General features: G+C 48.7%; 1 protein-coding gene across 2 annotated transcripts in view; it reads right to left on the minus strand.

Annotated features, from left to right (window-relative positions):
* slc4a11 (solute carrier family 4 member 11) overlaps positions 1-16826 on the minus strand; it is a 237110-nt gene that overhangs the window by 114333 nt on the left and 105951 nt on the right. For both annotated transcript variants that reach the window (XM_038793208.1, XM_038793207.1), the window contains 2 exons: positions 8200-8431; positions 2466-2547 (listed from right to left, as the gene is read on the minus strand). In XM_038793208.1, the coding sequence (XP_038649136.1) occupies positions 2466-2547; positions 8200-8431 (314 nt within the window). The remainder of the gene's footprint in view (positions 1-2465; positions 2548-8199; positions 8432-16826) is intronic.

Raw genomic sequence — 16826 nt, forward strand, 5'->3', positions numbered from 1 at the left:
AGTTCAGCTCTCCCTCAATGCTGATGTGTCACCGAATCACAGATGTGTTACGGTGGAGAAGGGGCCATTTGGTCCAGCACGTCTTCATCAGTTCTCCAAACAAGCATCATGACTTAGCGCCATTCCCCTGACTTTTCCCCCCACGCCACTGCACATTGTTCCTATTCAAATTCCCGCTTGAATGCCTCAATGGAACCTGCCTCCACTACACTACCAGGCCGTGCGTTCCAGACCCAAACCACATGTTGTGTGAGAGTTATTTTTCACACGCATATGCTTTTTTTGCAAATCTGTGCTCTCTCATTCTTGATCCTTTTACAAGCGAGAACAGTTTCTCCCTGTCTACTCTGTCCAGCCCCATCATGATTTTGAACATATCTATCAAATCTTATCTCAGTCTCTTCTCTCCAAGGAGAACAGTCCCAACCTCTCCAATCTATCCTCATAACTGAAGTTTCTCATTTCTGGAACTATCAGCCTCCCCGAACAGGCGCCGGAATGTGGCAACTAGGGGCTTTTCACAGTAACTTCATTTGAAGCCTACTTGTGGCAATAAGCAATTTTCATTTCATTTCATTTGTGTGAACCTCTTCCCACTCTCTCCAATGCGTTCCTATAGTGTGCATACAGAACTGTGCACAATAATCCAGCTGTGGTCTAACGACTGTCTTGTATAGGTTCAGCATGACCTCCTTGCTCTTGTACACTATGCCACTATTAATAAAGCCCAGAATACTATATGCTTTATTAACTGCTCTCCGCCTGCCCAATATAGATTGTTAATTATTCATTTTAAATCGGAGATAGATAGACTTTTGTTAAGCAAAGGTATCAAAGGACACGGGCCAAAGGCGGATATCTGGAGTTAGGTCACAGATCAGCTATGATCTCATTGAATGGCTGGGCAAGCTAGAGGGGCTGAATGGCCTACTCCTGTTCCTATGTTCCTGCTACCTTCAATGACCTCTGCACATACACACTCAAGTTCCTCTTCTCCTGCACCCATTTTAGAATTTTACCCCTTATCTTGTATTGTCTTTCCATGTTCTTCCTATCAAAATCCATCACCTCACATTCACCTCAAATGCCCAGGAAAGCGAGTGACTCAACATTCTCTTATTGCTTGGGCAATGGTAGAGGAGGAGACGCAATTAGTCGCAGCAGGATAGAGCCGGGCGTGAGAGCTTCAGTGCAAGGTGGACAGACACCAAGCCAGGTTCTGGCAGTGGTACAAGGCAAACTAATACGAGGTTTGCAACATAGTGTCTGGGATCAGGTACTGCTCAACTTGAGCTGCTCTTAGCAATGGAGCTCCCAGCGAGTTACCTGATGTGAACAACCACCACCATGTTACTCTCAACATGTGGCGCCCCACTTCGGAGATCTGTTGGGTGAGCGGGAAAGAGTCAGCGTGTAGGATCTCAATCTTACCAGCCCCAATATTTTGCCCAAGGTTTTCTTTTCACACCCATAAGCTTCTATTGTTCTATTTTTGTTGCTGAAAAAATTGACCGTTTGCATTTCGCTATGTTCACATTGAATTTAATACAGCATTTTCTCATCGATATACAGACCGATTTCCACATCATAGCTTTTAGCGTTTGCACCAGCCTTTGTACAAAATAAGTCACTCAATTTAACAGTTTTCAAAAGAATGAGTTTAAAAAATACTCTGGCCAATGACTACAGCAGAAGGCTGAAGAAAAAGCCAAAAGGAACAGAGTAATAAGGCAGAGTAATAGGTTTTTGAAGCTTGTACATTACAGGAAGTAGATACAACTGCTGGTTTTCTGTTAATGCAGCCCTGACCAGACAATATACAGACTGGAAAAGAGAGAGGGGTGTCGGAACGAAGAGTGTCTCTGTTTTTAAAAGTCTACACGAACTCCGCCAGAATATCCCCAGAAATATTCCGTGAAAAAATAGAGTGAAAACATGATGGGGAACCCGTGGAGTCAACATAAACAGCCTCAGTGGGAGCAGCTTTATTATAAATTAAGTATTCCGGACCGTTCCAAATAACTACAGTCGCAGATCTTGTTCTGATTCTAAAGATCAGCATGACACGATTACTTAACTGGGTCCAGATGAAGTAGTCAAACTTCACTATTCCATCACAACCACACTTCCAGACCAACTTGGAAAAAAATGCCAATCCAGGATTACCGCAGCATGATGAGATTAATCATTGACCTTTTGTCCTGGATCAGAAACCAGCCAGAGTGAAAGTTACTGGATAAAAGCAAATTACTGCGGATGCTGGAATCTGAAACGAAAGAGAAAAAGCTGGAAAATCTCAGCAGGTCTGGCAGCATCTGAAGGGAGAGAAAAGAGCTAACGTTTCGAGTCCGATGATTCTTTGTCAAAGCTTTGTCCGATGAGTCCGATGACTCTGTTACTGGTGTCTGCTAACGAAACACCCATAAATAAAGTAAAGCACTGAAACTTAGTTAAGAGCTACTTACATAAGACAGAGCCAGGACTGCTGGTACTGAACACCAGTCGTTGTTGCAGACACCCCTTGAATGGTGTTTGACAGGAGGTGCACTAGAACAGAAAAACAACCTTGTGATTAAATTAATTGACAGCACAATACAGGCCATTCCCATAGATTTCAGTGTTTGGGCTATGCCAAGGTGATAACTCAAAGGGCAGTTTTCAGTTTCAGCGTTACTACAATGACCTGCCGTAAAATATCAAACCGCTTTCGACCAAACCTCTTCATGTACAGACCATCTTATATAAATGCAAAACTTATAACACCTTTCACATCGGATTCCCCAAAGCAACTGAAATGCTGGTGCAATGTAGGAACCATTCCAGCCAATTTAGGAACATAGAATTAGGAGTAGAAATAGGCAATTCAGTCCTTCGGGCCTGCTCTGCCATTCAATCAGATCATGGCTGACCTCTTCCTGATCTCAAATCCATCTCCCCACCCGTTGTCCATTTAATCAAAAGTATATCTAACTCTTTCTTGAAACAATTTAATGACTCAGATTTCACCGCACTATGGGCCAGCGAGTTCCACAAATTCACCACCCTCTGCGAGAAGTAGTTCCTCCTCATCTCAGTTCTAAATCTACCGTTTCCCAACATTTATCTATGACCACTCGTTCTAGATTTCCCGCAAGGGGGAACATGAGGCGGAATTCTCCAATCCCCCGGCAGAGTGTCCACGCCGTCGTAAATGCTATTGCGCTTTGCGACGGCATGAATGGGCTGCTCCCAGGACTAATTCTGGGGGCCAGCACAGCGCTGTAGCGGTTCGTGCCACTTCAGCTGCAGATCCTGGCGCGAACTGTGCGCCACGGGATCCGCGCTCGCGCAGTTGCACCCGTGCTAACGAGGCGCCGGCACCAACGCGCACATGCGCAGTGGCCTCCTTCAACGCGCCGGCCCCAACGCAACATGGTGCAGGACTACAGGGACCGACGTGTGGGAAAGGACGCCCCCAGCCACAGAGATCAGCCCACCGATCGGTGGGCCCTGATTGCGTGCCAGGCCACATTGGAGGCCCCGCCCCCCAGGGTCAGACCCCCCCCTCCCCCCTCAAAGGCCGCTGCCAGACCCTTACACGCTGAGGTCTCACCGGCCCAGAGCAGGTTAGAATGGCGCCGGTGGGACTCGGTGGGGCAACGTGGCCCGTTCGTGGGGATTCCCCGCCCCAGTCCAGGGCTGGGAGAATCCCGCCCGTGGTCTATGTTTACTTTATCAATCCCATTTCGCATTCAGAGCCCCTCTCATCCTTCTAAACGCCAGTGCGTATAAACCCAAACTGTTTAATCTCTCCTCATGCGTCAACCCTTTCATCCCCGGAATCAATCTGGTGAACCTCCTCTGGACTGTCTCCAATGCTACGACATCCTTCCTCAAATAAGGAGACCAAAACTGGATACAATACTCCACATGTGGCCTCACCAACACCCAATTCAATTGCAACAACACTTCTCTACTTTTCTACTCAAGTCCTTTTGTAATTTGTGCACAGTAAGCTCCCACAACCAGCAACAAGATGAGCAAATCATCTGATTTTTTGTTTTCTGTATTGGCCAAGACAGGAGGAGAACTCTCCAATTCAGCTGCTGTGTTTCTTATATGGCAATATTAGTTGGATGTTTGGAGACACCCTGATATTGTGAAAATGCAAGCCTTTATTTATCAATTCTCCAGATGGTGCAAATCCACCTCAGTTTAGCATATTCTTTTGAAAGAGCCGTACTCCCTTACTAGATTGGTGTGTTCAATTCCAAGGTGGAACCTGAACCTATGACTTGCTGACTCAATGGCTTGATTATATGTGGGCCAATGCAAGGTTACCCTTACACAGTGGTATACAGTCCTCTAGTCATAGAATCATATAGTACTGAAGAAGCCCTTCAGCCCATCGCGTCTGCACCAACAAAACTACACTAAATCGACACAAATCCCATTTTCCAGCACTTGGTCCATAGCCTTGAATGTTATGACATTCCAAGAGCTCAATCACATACTTTTTAAAAGGTTGTTAGGTTTCCCGCCTCTACTACTCTCACAAGCAGTGCATTCCAGACTCCCACTACTCCTCAAATCCCCTCTAAACCTCACCTTAATATTATTGCCTTCCTGTTATTGACCCGTCAACTCAGGGGAACAGCTGCTTTCTATCACCCTGTCTTTACCCCTCATTATCTTCACCCCCCAATCCGCCTTCAACCTTCTCTGCTCTAAAGCAAAACAACCCAAGCCTATCCAGCCTCTCTTCATAGCTCAACTGTTCCATCCCAGGCAACATTCCTGGTGAATCTCCTCTGCATCCTCTCCAGTGTAATCATATTCTTCCTATAGTGAGGCAGCAAGAACTGCACACAGCACTCTAGCTGTGGCCTAACCAAAGTCTTGTACAGCTCCAACATAAACTTCCAGTTCTTATAATCTATGCCACGACTGATAAAGGCAAATGTCCTGTATTGCCTTCTTAATTTCCTTATTAACCTGCCCCACCACCCTCCGTCTCCTCTCACTAAGCAACCTGGACCTGTCTCACATGGTCCCGGGCCAGACCATTTATGACCACATCCACCTGGTCTGGACGCTGATCCATCATCCCAGAGGACTGGTTTGTCGAGCGCCATCCTGTCGCTCGACCAGAAGTCATCGACAGGGTAGATCGCGAATAATTCAGAACCCTGCGCGCATTCAAGTTTGAGACGTACTGTGTCGCCCAGATCCGACTTCTCAAATGATGCTGCAAAGTGTCTTGTTAAGGTTAAAGGGTCCCTGATGACGTCCCTTTTTCCTGGGTGTCTCGCGGATAAGGTTGTAAGGTTTGGCTTTGGGCGGGCCGGGCATCGGGATGGTTCTTTCGGCCTACGCTGATGACGTGCTCCTCATGTCCACGGACCCGACTGGCCTGCGGAGGAGGATTCACGAGTGCCCGGCTCTGTACTCCGCTGCGTCCTCTGCCAGGATCAACAGGGACAAATTCCGGATTCCTGTTCGATCTGTGGCAGATGGACCCCCCACTACCCCACCGGAGGACATCAGGCCTTTCACCTGGGGCAGGACCAGCCTCCTCTACTTAGGAGTCCTTCTTTGCCCGACTGAGGAATCCTGGCCAGCAAATTGGCAGGAGCTCGAGGCCGAGGCAGTGATCGCATGGAACTCTGGATAGGACTGCTCAAAGTGCGGCCTTACAGGGGTCGAGCTCTGGTCACAAACCAACCAATTGTCTCCATGTTGTGGAAGCTGTTGGTCACTTTGACCACTACTCCTGAGTCTGTCCCATAAATCCAGAGAACACTGGGACAAAAGACAGCACTGGGTCACTGCTGGACACACTTTGTTGCCATCCTACACGGAGATCCCCAATGGAGGTACCGCTATGGACAAGTCCTCCTGCTTAAGGAGGGTGGTCAGAAACTGGTTGTCTTCGCACTCAGGTGGCAACCTTCTGCCTTCAGACCCAGCAAACATACCTCTACATAGAGCCCCCCTCCTAGATGGTGTGCCCTGCACCACACACTCTTTTCCACCAGGTGCACAGCCTGAACTATGACGTGCAGCTCCTGTTCGTAGACCTGAGGAGTCTTCACAACTCCTTGCACGCGCTGCCCGTCTTTTGCCAGGAGCTGCTCAAAGTCTGGAGCAGGATCGTCTCTCACCGCAGCTCTCCCCTATCCGGAGTAGCGGCTACATTCGCGTCGGGTGTCCCTGGTGAGGAAGCATGTGGAATCCACCAGCACCATCGAGGTCTTCCGTGTCCGGTACACACCGCGGGGACTGGGGTGTCTCACCGACCCCCTTAATCAAGCCCCGAAAACAACCTCTCTCTAAATGACGTAAAGACCAAGGAACTGATCATTGACGACAGGAAGCACAAGCACAGCATGACACCCAATAAATCAAATCAAATCAATCAAATCACATTTTGGTTTGATGTTTGAACTTTCATTTGCAATTAGTGTTTCTTTAAGGCAGTGCCCCTTTAAGGAACTGCCCCTTTAATTTGTCCCTCAATTTATTTGAATTAGTTTACTTGGTTACTTGATCTACCTCAAAATAGGATCATGTAATTTCACCAGCAATCCAGAGGCCCAGGTTGGGGTTCTGTGCTCAAATTCCACTGGAGCGGCTGGTGGAATTTAAATTCAAATCATGAATTGAAATCTGGTCTCAGTAATGGTGATCGTGAAACTATCACTGATTGTTGCAGAAAGATATCTGGTTCACTCATACCCTGTAGGGAAGGGAATCTGCCATCTTTACCAGGCCTGGACTACCTGCGACTCCAGGCCCACAGCAATGGCAGCACGGTAGCATAGTGGTTAGCTTCACTGCTCCAGGGTCCCAGGTTCGATTCCGGCTTGGGTCACTGTCTGTGCGGAGTCTGCACGCTCTCCCCGTGTGTGCGTGGGTTTTCCTCCAGGTGCTCCGGTTTCCTCCCACAGTCCAAAGATGTGCGGGTTAGGTGCATTGGCCGTGCTAAATTGCCCTTAGTGTATAAAATTGCCCTTCGTGTTGGGTGGGGTTACTGGGTTATGGGGATAGGGTGGAGGTGTGGGCTTGGGTATGGTGCGCTTTCCAAGAGCCGGTGCAGACTTGATGGGCCGAATAGACTCCTCCTACACTGTAAATTCTATCTATCTAACGTGGTTGACTCTCAACTACCCTCTGAAATGACCGAGCAAAGCAACTCAGTTCAAGGGCAATTTTGAATGGGGAATAAATGCTGCATTTTGCCAGTGACACCCATATCCCATGAAATAAAAACGCTCAACACAGCCACATGCTCAGAGACCTTAGAAAGGAAAGAGTTTGGAAACGGACAGTATTTGGAAAGTATAAAAGGTAGAGAGATCTTTTTTAATTTGAAGTGGAGGAGTGGGATTTTGAGCAGAGAAGGAAAGCATGCTGGGACATTTTACCAGCCGAAGGCGCTATGTAAATGCAAATTATTGTGCAGAAGATCAAGACGGGGAGACGGTGATGTAGTGGCATTGTCGCTGGGACTGGTAATCCAGAGAGCCAGGGTAATTCTCCGAGCACCCAGGTTTGAATCCCACCATGCGAGATGGTGAAAGTTGAATTTGATTTTTTTTTAAATCCAGAATTAAAAGTCGACTGAAAACGTCGGTGATTGTTGTGAAAACCCATCTGATTCGTTAATGTCCTTTAGGGAAAGAAATCTGTTGTTCTTACCCGGTCTGGCCTACACGTGACTCCAGACCCACACAACAACGTGATGGATCACAGGGATGGGCACTAAACGCTGGCCCAGCCAGCGAAGCCCTCATCCCATGAACGAATAGTAAAAAAAAAAGTGTACAAATTTCCACCCTCCAATTCGTCGGTAATGAAATGGAAACTGTATTGGAGGAATAACAGGAGTGTGAGACAGTGATGGGAGCGCAAGTTGACAGAGGGATTATGATGCGCGGAGCAGCAGATGCAAAGATATGGGAATGACAGAATGAGACTGCAGCAAAGAGCTTTAATTCCACCCTCGAGATTGAGAGGAGCAGGAGAAGTGCCTATAGCGGAAAGAAACAGGAACCTTTGAGCAACCAACACCCAGCAGAGCAAAAAGGTCCAGATGGAGTCTGTAGATTCAGGAAGTCAAGTGTAGAGAAGCAGGAGAAACAGTCAAGATATTCGGGATGGCCAATCACGAATGTTCTTCTTAGAATGAATGCATGGGCCAATGTAAAAACATATTACCGCTGCCTTCTTGCAAAGTGCTCGAATCAGTGAATAGACAGGTCATGACTTCGTCAAGGTTACAGCTGGACTCGGAATCTTCCGTCTCCTCCACCACGTGCTTGAGCATCTCACGCAGAACATCGTCAAGCGATTGGTCTGCCACATCCAGTAGGATTTTGGCTTTGGCAAGGAATCCGTCCAAGTCTCGATGGGCTCGCACCTCTTCTTCAAAGTTCTTCAACTTCAGGTACTGCAAGGGGGAAACAAAAAAAAAAACAAGATACACACACTCTGGTTTCTCTCTCAAGGTATCAAACCAAAGGTTTAAAAACTTTTTTTCTCCAAAACAAAATAAAGCAGCAGCATGTGTGCCAAGAAGACGTGGTTCCCAAATTTGCTGGTGATGGAACGATAGGTCAGAAAGTAAGTGGTGGGGCGTCACAGTGGCGCAGCGGTTAGCACTGCTGTCTCACGGCGCCGAGGACCCGGGTTCGATCCTGGCCCCGGGTCACTGCCCATGTAGAGTTTGCACATTCTCCCCACGTCTGCATGGGTCTCACCCTCACAACACAAAGATGTGCAGGGTGGGTTGATTGGCCACGTTAAATTGCCCTTTAATTGGAAGTTGTGAGTTGGCAGATTACAAAGGGGTACAGGTAGGTTAAGCGGAGTGGGGGGGGGGGGGGGGTTGAAAATGAGAGGAGAATGTGGGAAAGTGGGAAATTGTCTGTTTTGGCAGGAATAATATTATCGAAATGCAGCCCGGAGCTCGGAGATGCAGAGGAAACTGGGTGTCCCAGTGCATGAATCTCAGAAGGTAAGTATGCAGGTACAGGAGGTAATTAGGAAAGTGAACAGAATGTTATGTTTATCGTAAGAGGAATTGATCACAAAAGTAGGGAGGTTATGCTTCAGTTGTACACAGCATTGGTGAAACTACACCTGGAGTACGGAGTACAGTATTAATCCCCCTATTTAAAGGAGTATGTAAAAGCATTGGCAACAGTTCAGAGAAGCTTTACTGAGTTAATACAGGGATGGGTGGCTTGTCTTGTGAGGAAAGATTGGTCACGCTAGGCTTGTATCTGCTGGAGTTTAGAAGAGTAAGAGGCGACTTGATTGAAACATAAGGGCCGGGATTCTCCGAGCCCCGCGGCGGGCTGGAGAATTGCCGCAACAGCGCCACCCCACCCCGACGCCGACACGCGATTCTCCAAGGAGCGGAGAATCGGTGTCATTTGCGCCGGCGCGTTTGGCGCGGCGCCGGTTGCGGGCCACTGTCGGCAGCCAGGCCGCCGATTCTCCGGCCTTGATGGGCCGTGCGGAAACGGCAGAGTCCCGCCGGCGCCGTTCACTCCTGCTCGCAGCCGGCGGGAACTCTGCGCGTAGGGTCGGGGTACGGCCTATGGGGTGAGGGCTCCTTCACCGGGGGGGGGCCTACAATGGGGTCTGGCCCGCGATCGGGGCCCACCGATCGGCGTGGCGGCCTTTCTATCCCCGGCCCTATTTTAGTACGCGGCAGGCCCCTGAACCCCCACACCATGTTGCGTCGGGGCCAGCGCATTGAGGAAGTCCTCTGCACAATCGTGGGTTGGCGTGATGCCACTGCGCATACACGGGTTGGTGCGGCGACCAGTTGCCGCTGGGTAGGGAGGCCAGAGCGGCGTGACCCACTCCAGCGCCGTGCTGGCCCCCTGTGGGGGCCAGAATCGGTAGTGCCCACGTCCGTTTCGCGACATCGTGAAATGCGACGACGTTCACGGCGGCGCGAACACTCTGCCTCCATTTCGGAGAATCCCGCCCAAGATTCTGAAGGGTATGACAGGGTGGATGTGGAACAAATGTTACTTCTTGTAGGAGAATCTAGAACTGGGGGTCATGGTTCAAAAATAAAAGCGGTGGCCCATTTAGGACAGAGATGTGGAGAAACTTTAGCTCTCCGACGGTAGTGAGAATTTGGAACTACTTCCACTGCTGGACAGATTCTAGATAACTAAGAGAGGGTGAAAGGTTATCGAGGGTAGGTGTGAATGTGGACTGGAGGTTGCAAACAACCACAAACTTGCTGAATGACGGAACAGGCTCAAGGGGCCGAGTGGCCTTTTCTGCTCCAAATTCAAATGTACTAACAAGTTACGGTTAATTCTTCGTCCCATTTTATAAACCCTTCGCTATCCGCTGCTGCCTGCCCTCTTTTCCAGACTTTGCTTGAAGGAACAAGTGTACAGATGATAAGAGGAAAGCAGCAATTCTCCACCGGCCCCCTCCCCAAGCCAGCAATGTGTGTGGGAGTCAATATTGGGAGGTGACAGAAAGCATTACCACTGCAGAAAAATGGGAAATGTCCAACAAAAATTACAACTTCCATTTATACAGCACATTGTAAAATGTCCAAAGTGTTAGGATTCCGTATGAGAATCCCAACAATTTGTTTGTCGTGAGGGAAGACTACGACACCATAGGACTGGTAAAACAAACATCAATTTAAACACAGAATTAACCATATTAACAACAAAGATATAGCTTTACGATTAACAGTTATATAGTTCTTAAATAAAAAGAAAAGAAAGCTTTAACTGACTATCTACATCTGCCATTGTATAATCCTATGAAGCAACCCAATACAGTTCAAATGCCACTTACACATAAAGTTAACAATCTAGGTTACTTGCTTCTCTATGCCGACCTTTGGAGAGAGACCCCTTCAGGAACAATCTGAAAATCCATCTGCCTTGTCAGACACTTCCGCTCAACTTAAAATCCTATAGCAGGCTGAAATCTACAGACACACCTGGCTCCTCCCATGAGTTATATCATCTGTATCCCCAGCATAAGGCATTCTCCACTCTCCCCCCGCTAAGATGTTCCATGATCTGCTTAGCAAGGACTAAACACAATCCCTCATAAATTATCTACACCCCAGGGATCCTCCAAAATCAAAACACACCCCAAGGATCCTTTACATTCCTTTACAATTCAACTTCAATGCTGGCACGAGAGGACCTCGCCTGCTATAGTGAAGAAAGTTGAACAAGGCAAGCCGTGTCTTTCCCAATTGCAAGCCAGAAAATAAAATTCACATCCAGAATGACAGATCGTTGGAGATTGCCACCCCGCAGAGATCTAAACACCAGACCTAGCTCCGCTGACTGCGTATCTGCTCACCCCATTTTGAAAATCAGATTTGGTGATGGGAACACTTTCCTGATCAATGCCTCCGCCCTCCCAACTCCACAAAAGTGAATTGTGCTGTACCTTTAAAAGTGGGCTTTGGTTAGTCACATGATATTGGAGCCCCATTCATTCCTTTTAAAAATGGACCACAAATTGCTGCAGCATCAAGAGTGACGGAAAGAGATAAATGAGTAAACCGTGTAAACTCCACAGACTGGGTGCCAATATCATCAGGCAACACATTCCTTTACTCTCTCCCACCCTAACCCACCTCCCTTCAGAGCGCCCAGTGCCAGTCCCAAGACTCCACATTTGTATCCCTGTTAAAACTGGACAAATGGAGAAACTATTTCACTCCAGGTGCTGGAGAGGTAGCTGCCGTCAAAGGTGATGTTGATGCCCCCAAATCAGTTCAGCATTTAAAGTGCAGTTATTCCCAAAATTCTGCCTCTGCTACTAAAAAAAAATTAAAAGTAAAAATTGCAGGACTTTTCCTTATTTTTTTTTTGGGGAACATATTAACGATAGGATGCAAGTACCAATGGTGACTCTTCTTACTCTTGCCCCAATTTCCAGAAGAATTTTCTTTTGCCCCATACTCCACCCCACACTCCCACTATTCTGAGATGTGGGCATCACTGGCTGGCTCAGCATTTATTGCCTATCCCCAACTGCCCTCAAGAAGGTGGTGGTGAGCTGCCTTCTTGAACCGCTTTCTGTGGTGCAGGTGCGCCCACTGTGCTGCTGGGGAGGGAGTTCCAAGATTTTGACCCAGTAACAGTGAAGGAACGAAGATATATTTCCAAGTCAGGGTGGTGCATGGCTTGAACAGGAACTTGGACAGGTAGTAGTGTTCCCATGCATCTGCTGCCCTTGTCTTCCAGATGGTAGAGGTCGATGTAGGCTTGGTGAGGTGCTGCAGTGCATCTTGTAGATGGTACAAACTGCAGTCACTGCATTGGTTGTGGATGGAGGGAATGTTGAAGGTGTTAAGTAGGTTGCTGATCAAGCGGACTGCTTTTGGTGTTGAGCTTCTCGAGTGTTGATGGAGCTACACTCATCCAGCCAAATGGAAGGTATTCAATCACACTCCTGACTTGTACCCTGTAGAAGGGGCTGGTTTAGCAGTGGGCTAAACAGCTGGTTTGTAACGCAGAACAAGGCCAACCACGCGGGTTCAATTCCTGTACCGGCCTCGCCGAACAGGCGCCGGAATGTGGCGTCTTGGGGCCTTTCACAGTAACTTCATTGAAGCCTACTTGTGACAATAAGCGATTATTATTATTAGATGGTGGACAGGTTTTGGAGAGTCACAAGGTGGGTTAACGCCCTGGAATTCCCAGTCTTTGACCTGCCCTTGACACACTATTGAAATAACGTCTGGTCCAATTCAGTTCCTGGTCGATGGTAACCTCCAGGGTGTTGAAAGTGCAAGACACAGCAATGTTAACGCATTTATATTCATGCTCACCACTGCAGGGCAATGGGAGGCAGGAGTGGGGGTGGCAGCGTGGAGGTGGGACAACCTAGATAGACCACTCAAAGAGCCAGGCCAGCACAGCCGCAAGGGACCGGAAGGTCTTCCATTGGCTCGACAATTCAATCCATCCCGTGCTCTGAAACGGGGAACTCCGTCTTGCGCATTTTTACCTCCAAACCCAAATTGAGGTTTCTTTTTTTTTTAAAATAAAATGACCCTGAAATTTAAAACATGCCGTTTCAATTTGCAGGAGTCAAGTCTGCATCTAATCCTGATGCAAGCAGATTCCTGGCACGCCCCTCACAGAAATTGCTCAGCGACAGTACAAAAACAGTCCTGTTACACACAGCTCTGGTTAGCTTCCTTGCTCTGTAATAAAATATAAAAGGGCCCTTTAATCGGAATTCTCTGCAATGGCTCAACTCTTAAAAAGAGGTTCTGATGGGAAAACAACTTGTCAGGCCTTGTACAAGAGGGCAAGTTGTTTACGCCATTGGAAAGGGAGACTGCTTCAGTGCAATTTAAATTTAAACATGCATACGCATTAAAAGCACTCATTCCTTCAGCTATTGAATAAGGTCTCCAGTGACATTGTCTGAGTCACCGTTAATCAATGTACTTTATTTTAATACTTTTAAACGATGTGGACGTCACTGGGTCTGATGTGATGACTGGGGCATTATCTGTAAAGGATAATTCCATGAGTATGACGGTGTCTTGACGAGTCTGTGAAACAGCTCTCCCCATTTTGGCACAGAGGTCCCAGATCTTCATAAGGGGGACTTTTTGCAGGGCCGACTGGGCTGGGTTTGCCTTTGTCGTTCGCGATGCCTGGGCCGTTGCCGGGTGGTCCATCTGGTTTCATTCCTTTGAGACTTTTCAGCAGTTTGGTACAACAGGGTGGCTTGCTTAGGCCATTTCAGAGAGCAGAGCTGTGGGTCTGGACTCAAATGTAGGACAGACCAGGTAAGATCGGCAGATTTCCTTGCCTTTTTTTTTGATAACCAATTTTATGGAGGCATTTTGGCATAGTAAACAACAACAATACAAAACAGTGTGCAAAGAACAATCAACATAGTGCAAAAACCAGCTCCCCTCCTACAAGGACCTGCCTAACTACCCCCCCCCCCCCCCCCCCCCGTTCCCCTGCTGATACTTAATGTACCGCGAAGAAGTTGATAAATGGTTGCCACCTCCGGGCGAACCCTGACAGTGACCCTCTCAGAGCAAACTTAATTTTCTCCAGACTGAGGAAGCTCGCCATATCCGACAGCCAGGCCTCCGACTTCGGGGGCTTTGAGTCCCTCCATGCCAGCAGAATTCATCACTGGGCTTCCAGGGAAGCAAAGGCCAAAACGTCAGCTTCTCACTCCTCCTGGACTCCCGGGTCCTCCGAAACCCTAAAAATCGCCACCTCTGGACTCATCACCACACTTGTTTTTAGTACCCGGGACATAACGTCCGCGAATCCCTGCCAGTACCTCCTGAGTTTTGGACATGCCCAGAACATGTGGACATGGTTCGATGGTCCTCCCGAACATCTGGCACACCTGTCCTCTAATCCAAAGAATTTACTCATCCGGGCCACTGTCATGTGGGCCCGGTGGACGACCTTAAATTGAATCAGGCTGAGCTTAGCGCATGTTGCTGTCACGTTTACCCTGCTCAACGCCTCTGCCTAAAAGCCCTCTTCTATCTCACACCCGAGCTTCTCTTTCTACTTGAGCTTCAGCTCCTCGGTCTGCGACTCCTCTGCCCCCATAATTTCTTGGTATATATCTGAGCCCCTCCCCTCCCCCATCCATCCACTGGACACTATCCTGTCCTGGATCCCCATAAGTGGCAGGCGTGGGAATGATGGAATCTGTCTGCGTAAAAAGTCCCGCACCTGCAAGTACCTGAAATTATTCCCTCCCACCAGCCCAAATTTCTCCTCTAGCGCCCTCATGGTCGGGAAGCTCCCTTCCAAGAACAGATCCCCCATCCTGTCACTCCCAGCCTTCCGCCAATGCTCGGAATCTACCGTCCATATTCCTCGAGGCAAACCAGTGATTGTCGCAAATTGGGGACCAATCTGGTGCTCTCACTTCCCCCACATGCCTTCTCCATTGGCCCCAGATCCGCAAGGTCGCCAACACTATAGGGCTGGTGGAGTACCGTGCCAGCGGGAGTGGCAGGGGCGCCGTAACCAGGGCTGCCAAACTGGTGCCCCTGCACGAAGCGACTCCATCCGCCCCTAAACTGACCCCGCATCCACCATCCACTTCATTATCATAGCTATGTTGGCCGCCCAGTAGTAATTACTAAGGTTTAGCAGCGCCAGCCCCCCTTCCCCTCGGTTCCTCTCGAGCATCAATCTCCTCACCCGCAGGGACTTTCCCACCCACACAAATCCCATAATCATTTTATTGACCTTCTTGAAAAAGGACCGCGGAATGAAAATGGGGAGACACTGGAATACGAACAGGAATCTCGGGAGGATCGTCATTTTAACCATCTGCACTCTGCCCGCTAGTGTCAGTGGGAGCGCATCCCACTTCCGGAACTCAGCCCTCATTTGCTCCACCAACTGAGATGAAGTTCAACTTGTGCAGACGGCCCCAGTCCCGCGCCACCTGTATCCCTAAGTATCTAAAACTATCCGCTACCAACCTAAACGGCAGCCCCTCAGCCGACCCTCCTGGCCCCTCGCCTGGACTACAAACAACTCACTCTTTGCCATGTTCAGTTTGTACCCCAAGAACCGGCTGAATTCCCTCAGGGATTCCCATGAATTCATCTATCCCAGCCACTGGATCTGTGATGTATAAGAACAGGTCGTCGGCGTACAGCGAAACTCTGTGTTCCATCCCCCGCTCCCATACCAGCCCCTTCCAATCCCTAGAAGCTCTCTAGCCAGCGGCTCTATTGCTAGCGCAAACAGCAGTGGGGCGCAGTCTAAAATAGTCAGACATCGTTCTATTCGTCCTAACACTAGCCTCCGGAGCCTGGTACAACAGTCTGACCCAGTCGATAAAACCCTCCCCGAACCCAAATCGTTCTAGCACCTCCCATAATAGTCCCACTCAACACAACTACCTCTGCCTCCCTACTCTCCGGGGCCATCATGATCACATTCAGCAGCCTTCTTAGGTTGGCCACCAACTGCCTGCCCTTGACGAACCCGGTTTGATCTTCCATAATAACGTCCAGCACACAGTCCTCAATCCTAGCTGCCAAGAGCTTGGACAGTATTTTAGTATCTACATTGAGCAGAGAGATCGGCCTATAGGACCCACATGCCTCCGGGTCTTTGTCCCGTTTCAATATCAGGGAGATGGTGGCCTGTGACATCATCGTGGGTAAAACCCCTCTGTCTCTTGCCTCGTTAAAAACCCTAACCAGCACCGGCCCTGATGTGTTAGGCAGGTTGGTTCGATGTGGACTGCACTCAATACAGGGAAGCTTGATCCGAAATTGTGATCGCCGAATATTCTACGCCTGTCATCCCCGTCAGCAAATCCCTGCTCATGATGAAAAAAATCGATTCGGGAATACGCCATATGAACATGTGAATAGAACGCAAACTCCTTCCCCGTCGGCCAACTAGCCCTCCCTGGATCCCCCCCCCATTCGCTCCATAAACCCCCTCAGTTCTTTTGCCATTGCCTGCACCTTACCCGCTTTTGAACATGACCGGTCTAGGCCGGGGTCAAGGACTGTGTTAAAATCACCTCCCATTATCAGCCTGTGCGAGTCCAGGTTGGGTATCTTCCCCAGCAGTCTCTTAATAAAATCCACATCGTCCCAATTTGAGGCATATACATTGACCAAAACTACCCTCATCACCTCGAGCTTACCACTCAACATGTCAAATCTGCCTCCCCCATCAGAGGATTTGCTACTCACCTCGAATTGCACCCGTTTGTTAGTGTCCGGCCCCGAATGGAAGACCTGGCTAATCCAGCCCTTGCTTAATCTGACCTGGTCAGTTACTTTCAGATGAGTCTCC

This window comes from Scyliorhinus canicula, chromosome 3 (assembly GCF_902713615.1).
Source record: "Scyliorhinus canicula chromosome 3, sScyCan1.1, whole genome shotgun sequence".
Lineage (NCBI taxonomy): Eukaryota > Metazoa > Chordata > Chondrichthyes > Carcharhiniformes > Scyliorhinidae > Scyliorhinus > Scyliorhinus canicula.